Below are 9,056 nucleotides of genomic sequence, written 5' to 3'. Positions count from 1 at the left end.
AACTCTAAGATCCAAGTCACGCTACAATCGTAAATGGACCTACCCATCAAAACTCGGGTTCATTATCGGGTCAAAATTGGCTCGATCCATATCCGATCCATTTTAATCCCTAATCAGAGTCGCTTACCCAACTTACGTAAGCTCGGGGCTCACGCAACAACTCCTCGAAGAGAAATTAAAATAAATAAAAGCTGCAGGAAAAGTGAAAAATATAAATTGCGTCACCAATTTCATTGTATCGTTTTTTCCCCATCTTCTCTGACGAACTCGGGAGGGTCTCCTTTCTCAGATCTCCCCCCGAAACGAAACCCTAGATTTCTGTTTTCTGCAGAAACCCATCGATTCGGGACGCCCTCGAACCCTAATTGAGCTCCAATCCATTGTCGTCTCCATCCTCAGAAGGTGCGTCTCTCTCTCTCTCTCTCTCTCTCGTCGGGGGGCGTTCTCGCTGCTTGAGTTGGTTTTCGTTTCTTCGTCGGGTTAATTCGACGTTGATCTGAGATTTGGGCGATCCGATCGGGAGAATGTGGGCTCCTTGGTGTTGTTTGTGGTTTTTGGAGTTTCTTTGGAGATCTATTGTTTTTCGGTGACCTCTGTTCCTTTTTCACTTCTTTCTTTGTTTCCTGGTTATTTGATTGAGTTTTTCTGCTATGGTTTCTGTGGAACCTTTTAAGGGATAGAGTTTTTTAGCTGGTTGATCTGGGCCTGGTCTGTTCGGAGAACGTCTTTGTGTGTTTTCTAGATTAGGTAGCTGTGGTCTAAAGATGCTGGTTTTATCTAGAAATTTTTGTTGGAGTTCGTCTTACGCTGTTTTCGTGTGCTAGAAATTTGTCCAAATCGTAAATGCCATGATTTTCTTGACGCAAAAGATGCTCGTAATTTCGTTTTCACGTTATACTCTATATGTTTTACTCTGTACTGTCGCATCTACTGTAACTTGCAGTTCTCTGATTACTCAAAAGAAAAAAAAATCAAGTTGAAGCAAAAAACAACAGAAAAGTGAATGAAGAAAAAAAAATTGGTTCTTTTATATGTTGTTTTACGGCTTGTATTTGCACAAAGATCTATTCACATGCTTAGCCCTCGATTGACATGCTTGATTAGTGGAGTTGAAGCCCATCAAATAGAACCAAAACTTGGATTCGCCAAATACATGGAATATGGAATGCATATTCGGAAAGAATTGAGGTGTGTGTTTTTTCATGTGTTTGTTAAGAGTGAACTTTCTTCAGCCTTCTTGTGAGATATAAATTCAAAGGCAGAGGTCAAAAGTCAAATTTATTAAATTTCTTCAGCCTTCTTGTGAATATTTCCTTTATCCTTTTATGGTTTATCATCTTATTTTAAATTTAGAAGCCATGGGCTTAGTTGTTATTGGTCATTAGGAGCTTTATGATTTGAAGATACTATGTTATTCTTTTCAGCTATCAGAAAATTCGGGAAACTTAATGGCTATGATAGATGAACCGCTCTATCCAATAGCTATATTGATAGATGAATTGAAAAATGAAGATATTCAGTTGCGGCTGAACTCCATCCGGAGGTTGTCTACAATTGCACGGGCTCTTGGTGAGGAGAGAACTAGGAAGGAGTTGATTCCCTTTCTCAGTGAGAACAATGACGATGATGACGAAGTGCTTCTTGCAATGGCTGAGGAGTTGGGTGTGTTTATTCCTTATGTGGGAGGGGTGGAATATGCTCATGTTCTGCTTCCGCCGTTGGAGACTTTATGCACTGTAGAGGAAACTTGTGTAAGAGACAAGGCTGTCGAGTCTTTATGCCGAATTGGTTCTCAGATGAAGGAAAGCGATTTGGTAGATTGGTTTATTCCTTTGGTAAAGGTAAGCAAGAGTAATACCTGCTTTTTAGCTTCCTGAATTTGATTCAGCTGTGTCAGTTGGTTTGCGGGTATTTGGTTTCAATATGAGTACTCATGAGTGTTATTTCATATGATTTTCTTTTATTATACTAAAAATTTGTATCTTGACAATTGCATGTTCATCTGTATGCTTGTTTGTATCAAAACAAATTATTTCAAAGCCGTGAAACATGTTTTGGGCCATTGAATTTTTTACAAATTCTGTTTTTTATCAGTCGATATATTATTTCTCCATTTAATATGTTTTTGTATAAGTTTATCAGAACTTTCTTGGTGGTGCTAATTATTATAAAGGTCCACCATGGTACTTCCAAATTTGTTTGGTGCACAAAATTTAGTGAAGTTGATATTTACCAAAGCACATGTATAAGTTGTTTGAATGTATGAATGCATATAAAAATTAAGGCCAAAAGCTTGTCTAGTGTAGTCTAAACCAAGGTTGCCAGACTAGGAAGCAGAAGCGAGAAACGATACAAGAAGCGAAAGCGAGAAGCGGAAGCAAGAAGTGATGCATTTTAAAATGTATAGGAAGTGCAAAGCGAGAAATAAAAAAAAAGAAATATAAGAATTGAATGGGAATCAAAATGAAACACAAATAAAAACTAAAGTAAAAGTGACAAATATTAAATTTCATGTTTTCTTAGTGTGAAAATTAATTTTTTAACAAAATCTAAAAACAATGACTGCCAATTTAGAGAAAGCACATGGAAGTGAGTGAGAAGAGTGAGAGAAAATACATAAAAAACAAGAAAAGCTAAGTAAGAAAATATATAAGAAGAATAGATGAAGCGTGTGGAAATCTTAGGAGAAGCATAGGGGAATCGAGGTTCTCATCAAGTTTCGGAAAAAAGGAGTATTGCACTTCCGAAGCGAGTTTCCGGGAAGCGAGCTTCCCACATATCTAAGAAGCTTCCGGTAACTCTGGTCTAAACATTTCTTAAAATTTATTTTTTCAATTTTGCAATAAGATATGTTGCTGGATCTGCAGCTATTGATTTTTTTTGTTAATATTACATATGTACATGATCCCTATGAATTTCCTTTCACCTTCCTGCATAAATTGAAAATCTTAGATATTTATTACTAGACTTAATTTCAAAGAAAACATAAGATGCACACCAAATATCATATGTAAAAATATTTGAAATATCTTGTCAAAATTTTCTTTTGTCTGACTATGTAGTTATACACTGCCGGTCCCAAGCCCGGATAAAGGAGGAGGGTTGCGGTAGGCCTGTGACAGCCAGCATAAAAACTTTGTCATATCCTATGAAAATGAACCAATATGAGAATTTCGTTGGGGCGTTCCCTACTGAGCGACGCGCTGTACTCTCTAGGCCCGGAGGCAGTGATAAATGTGCAAGGGTTGCTAGGTCGTCGCCCAGAAGCGATGCGTCACACCGGCGCCCGGGTGTGGTGTCAAATAGGCAAGGGTTCCCTCACTTTGTTGGACGGGTGGGGGTAAAGAAGTTAGTCCAAGACCATAAAATTAGGTTAGCCACTTGGAACATAGGGTCTTTAACTGGTAAGTTGGTAGAGTTAGTAGATGTTATGTGTAGGAGAAAGATTGATATTTTATGTCTTCAAGAGACCAAATGGGTAGGTGAGAAAGCTAAAGTGATAGAACCTTGGGGATATAAGATTTGGTATACAGGAATAAATAGGAATAGGAATGGAGTAGGGATTGTTATGAGTCGTCAGTTTATAGATAATGTAGTTGAGGTCCGTAGGAAGGGTGATAGAATTTTACTTATTAAATTAGTATTAGGTACGGATATTATTAATATTATTAGTGTTTATGCACCTCAAGTAGGTTTAGATGATTCAATTAAGCATCAATTTTGGGAAGATTTAGATGGAGTAGTACAAGAGACATCTTATGGAGAAAAGCTTTTCATCGGCGGTGACCTTAATGGACATGTAGGCATTAGTAGGGATGGATTTGAGAATATCCATGGAGGCTATGGTATAGGAGAAAGAAATGAAAGTGGAGAAAGGATTTTAGATTTTTGTTTGTCCTATGATATGATCTTAGCAAACACTTGGTTTAGGAAGAGGGAGTCTCACCTAGTAACATTTAAAAGTGGGGTTAATACGAGTCAGATAGATTTTTTCCTACTTAGAAAGAGAGATAGGGGTTGTTGCATCGATTGTAAGGTTATACCAGGAGAAAGTGTAGCTACACAACATAGAGTCTTAATTTTAGATCTTAGAATTAGACAATGCCGCAAAAGGGATAAACATAGGATAGATCCTAGAATTAAGTGGTGGGCACTGAAAGGAGCTAAACAAGGAATGTTTGTAGAGCAGGTAGTTAAGGAAGTTGATTGGTGTCTCGAGGAGGATTCAGAATCAATGTGGAATAAGATAGCGGGTGGTATGAGAAAAGTAGCTAAGGAGGTATTGGGTGAGTCTAAAGGCGGTGCACCACTAGGTAAGGATACATCGTGGTGGAACGAGGATGTCAAATTAGCTATTAAGGTTAAAAGAGAGTGTTATAGAAATCTAAGTAAGAGTCGTGATAATGAGAATTTGAAGAAGTATATGATAGCAAAGAAGGAAGCTAAAAAAGTTGTTCGAAACGCGAGGGCTAAGGTATATAAGGAGGTTTATGACAAGTTGGATACCAAAGAAGGCGATAAGGATATTTATAGGCTTGCAAAGATGAGAGATAGGAAATCGAAGGATTTGGGTATGGTTAGATGTATCAAAGATGAAACGCAAAGGGTTTTAGTCAAAGATGAGGAGATTAAGGAGAGATGGAAAGATTATTTTGATAAGCTATTTAATGATAGTCATGCTCAAGATCTTGGAGACTTCTCCATTCCTTTTCATGAGATAAATCGTGACTTCATGCGCAAGATTCAAAAGAAAGAGATTGCAGAGGCTTTGAAGAAAATGAAATCAAGAAGGGCAGTTGGCCCAGATGGTATACCTATCGAGGCTTGGAAATGCTTGGGAGAGAAAGGTTTAGAATGGTTGACAAATCTTTTTAACTTGATTTGGCGAACAAATAAGACTCCTAATGAGTGGAGGAAGAGTACTTTGGTGCCTTTATATAAGAATAAGGGTGATATACAAGATTGCACAAACTATCGTGGTATAAAACTCATGAGTCATACTATGAAACTTTGGGAGAGGGTGATTGAGTCTAGGTTGAGGAAGGTTGTCATGATATCGGAGAATCAATTTGGTTTTATGCCTGGAAGATCAACTATGGAAGCTATACATCTTCTTAGACGACTTATTGAAAGATATAGAGAGAGGAACAAAGATTTGCATATGGTTTTTATTGATTTAGAGAAGGCATACGATAGAGTACCTAGGGACGTTCTCTGGTGGACAATGATGAAGAAAGGTGTTTCTCTCAAGTACATTAGTATAATTAAAGATATGTATGAAGGAGTAGTAACCAATGTCCGCACTTGTGGAGGGGTGACAACCAATTTTCCGATAACGGTTGGGTTACATCAAGGATCTGCTTTAAGCCCGTTCCTATTTGCGATAGTGATGGATGAGCTTACGAGATCAATTCAAGAAAATGTACCGTGGTGTATGTTGTTTGCTCATGATATTGTTTTGATTGATGAGTCTAGAGCTGGGGTTAATGCTAAGTTAGAATTATGGAGACAGACATTGGAAGCTAGAGGTTTTAAGTTGAGTAAGAGTAAGACTGAATATATGGAATGTCGGTTTAGTAAGCAACGAAGTAGTGATGGGAGTGTAGTGAAGCTTGGTGAGCAAGATATACCGGTGAATGATTATTTCAAATATTTGGGATCCATCATTCAAAAGTATGGAGAAATTGATGGAGATGTAAATCATAGGATAAAGGTTGGGTGGATGAAATGGAAAAGTGCTACTGGAGTGCTGTGTGATCGTAGAATGCCATTGCGGTTGAAGGGAAAGTTTTATAGGACGACTATTAGACCCGCTTTACTATATGGTACGGAATGTTGGGCTGCCAAGCGACATCATATTCAAAAAATGAGTGTAGCTGAGATGCAGATGCTTAGATGGATGTGTGGAAATACAATAAAAGATAAGATTCGGAACGAAGAGATACGTAAGAAGGTAGGTGTTGCACCCATTGAAAATAAGATGCGAGAGAATCGTTTACGGTGGTTTGGACATATTCGGCGAAGGCCTAATGATGCTCCAGTTAGAAGGTTGGAGAAATGGGAAAATATATTAGTTAAAAGAGGTCGGGGTAGGCCTAGGAAGACTTGGATGGAGATGATAGGAAAGGATATGAATGCTTTGAACCTCACCGAGGACATGGCGTTGGATAGAAATGATTGGAGGAAAAGGATTCATGTGGAAGACCCAAAATGAATTTCTTTTTTGGTTCATATCGCTGACCCCAATTGTTTTGGGATGAAGGCGTAGTTGTTGTTGTTGTTTGTTGTTGACTATGTCATACAAGCTATTTCATATTGTTGCTTTCTCCATTGTAGTTTAGTTCTTCAATTACTGATAGGAGCTAGTAATCACTAGTATACTCATATCAGTGATGGCATTGTTGCTATAATTAAAGAAGCAGTTGGGAATACTTCCCTAGAAAGAACAGAAGTAATCAGAGCTGTAAATTGTAATTGTATGCCGAAAAATGACCATTGTAGCTTCATAAAAAAGGCCAAGGCTACCCTTGAGTTAACAAAACCTATGATTTACGCTTTACCATGGCATTACTCTACCCCTGCCTTAAGTGACATTCAATTAAATGAAGTCTAAATAATGACATAGGTTAAAACCTCCAACATGGCCCAATCAAAATCTAAATCTAGTAGTTTGTCACATCTATCTAAGACCTGTTCTTGTATTTGTGGAAAAGCCAGAAATTATCTATCTTCACAGTCATTCATAGTTTGTCCTCCTCCCAATTCCTTACATTCTGCCAATGAACTATCTATAATAACTTGCAGATCCAGATTGTCTAAGGCTAGGATGCACACTGAATATCATATATAAAAAACTAACTGAAATACTATGTCACATAGACACGGCAAAAGGCCCCATGTACCCGTGTCGACATGGCCCAACACGGGTACGTGCTGGGCCTGGGTCGGATCCACTGGGACCCAACCCAAACCCCAACTCTCTCTCTCTCTTTCTCTTTTCTGCTATTTCATTTCCCCTTTCTCCACCCTAGTGAGGGGGAGAAGAAGAAGCACGAGGGGAGGAAAAAGAGGAAGAAAAGAGGAGCAGGAGGAGAGAAGGAAAGAAAAGAGAGAGAGACATGTACCTACCTCATTTTGCCCAACAAAAAGTTATTGCAAATAAGAAAAGAGAGAGAGGCAGTGGGTATGGGGTCCTCCTTGTTCTTCTTCACACACACACACACACACACACACACACACACACATATATATATATATATATATCGAGGCGTAAAGCGTAAGCCTCAAAGTTTTTTTTAAAAACTTAAAAAAACTATAAAAAATATCTAAAATTATAAATAAATAAAAAAATCTTTATTGGCGAAGCAACAACCAACAAGAAATAAAAAATATCAAATAAATACTGAAAAAATATGAGCTTAACATGTAAAAATAACATTAATGCAACAACTTGATCTATATAAGTATCTAAGAAATAAAACATGAGCATTCATTAAATAAAAAATTAACATTAACAACCAAATGTTAATATATATATATATATATATATATATATATATATATATATATATATATATATATATATATATATATATATATATATATATATATATATATATATATATATATATATATATATATATATATATGGTTGTGACCACATGTAATTGCATGACTTGATTTTGCCATTAAAAGGGTTTAACGTCACATTCTAGAAGGGATTATTGCTCCTACGAAATTGAATACATTGAACAAGTTGACACGGTGATATTAATTTTCTTTGAAATGAAGCAACTAATCTCAATGACTTCATTAACGTGGTTGCTTTGAGTGTCTATTAGATTGCAAATTGGTGAACCTGCTACTAAGGGTGTCAATGAATTGGGTATGACCCGATCCTGACACATATTGGATCTTATAGCGCTAGGGTTTGGTTGCAAAGAAGGGATTCTGATTAATTATTCAGGTTGGACCCATGAGGTTCGATTATTATATGGGTTGGGTATGGTTTATAAAATTTTATACCAAACCAGGTCTGACCGGAGTTTCGGTTAAGATTCTCAAAATTTCAATGTAAAATAATTAAAAATATTATTTTGCCAGGTATGGACTAGGTTTAGTTTATGTAATTTTTATCGGATCTAGGTATAGTTTTTCTTATAAAAATCTAGGTAAACCCGAATCTTGATCTGATACCTACATTACTTAGTCGGATTCAGGTTTTGACCTACTTATTTTAACATAGGTCCAACTGATGAGTTGTGGAGCCTGATTCAGAGTTTTTGCCCTTGCAGTAAGGGGGGTTCGGGGGCTCCCCCCGGGTGCGGATCCCGTTTTGTTTAGGTGTCTTATGGATCAGACCCGATTTGTTTAGGTTTAGGGCTGTCGCCCTTGCCTTGTATAAATTCTTTCTTTTCTTTCTCTCTTGTATCTGTCGAGAAAGAACAATAAAGTTTTTCCTCTGGGCGGCCATGGTTTTTTACTCCCTCTCGAATTTGAGGGGGGGTTTTTCCACGTAAATTTGTGTGTTCTTGCTGTGTTTTGTTTCCTTCGGTTGTTTCTTGCTCGCGGTTTTCGTAACACCAACCCATTGACACCCCTATGTGGCACTGCCTGTCCATTTATCATGCCGTTTTTTTTTATATTTACACATAGAAACCACCCCTAGGATTGAGACCTGACCGTGTTGGCTTTGCCGGACGTACTTATGGTCAGCAGGCTTAAACAAGGTAGTAAATGCCCTTTTTACTAGCAGTTTAGTTAAAACTGCATAAAAAAACCCTAATTTTTGGTCAAATGAGGGCTTTGACCCTCATTTGACTAAAAAATTCAAGGCGTGTACGCCTCGGCTCGAGGCGCGCCTCAAGGCGTATGAGGCACACGTCTCGGGGCTGTTGCGCTTTGTACATGCGCCTCAAGGCATAAAGCCCCTCGCCTTGAGGCGAGGTTCGCTTTTTGCGCCTTGTGGCACATTTTTAATAACACTGATATATATATATATATATATATATATATATATATATATATAGAGAGAGAGAGAGAGAGAGAGAGAGAGA

The 9,056-nt window shown here is 37.6% G+C and overlaps 1 protein-coding gene across 1 annotated transcript in view; it reads left to right on the top strand.

The window, feature by feature from the left end:
* Positions 1-240: 240 nt before the first annotated feature.
* LOC149837281 (uncharacterized) overlaps positions 241-9,056 on the top strand; it is a 29,420-nt gene continuing 20,604 nt past the window's right edge. The window contains exons 1-2 of the mRNA XM_090005940.1: positions 241-402; positions 1,425-1,841. Of these exons, the coding sequence (XP_089862066.1) occupies positions 1,449-1,841 (393 nt within the window). The 5' untranslated portion in view covers positions 241-402; positions 1,425-1,448. The remainder of the gene's footprint in view (positions 403-1,424; positions 1,842-9,056) is intronic.

This window comes from Nuphar pumila, chromosome 5 (genome assembly GCF_984573655.1).
Source record: "Nuphar pumila chromosome 5, dmNupPumi1.hap1.1, whole genome shotgun sequence".
Taxonomy (NCBI): domain Eukaryota; kingdom Viridiplantae; phylum Streptophyta; class Magnoliopsida; order Nymphaeales; family Nymphaeaceae; genus Nuphar; species Nuphar pumila.
Note: the sequence above shows the minus strand (reverse complement) of the source record. Positions and strands in the feature narration are given on the sequence as shown.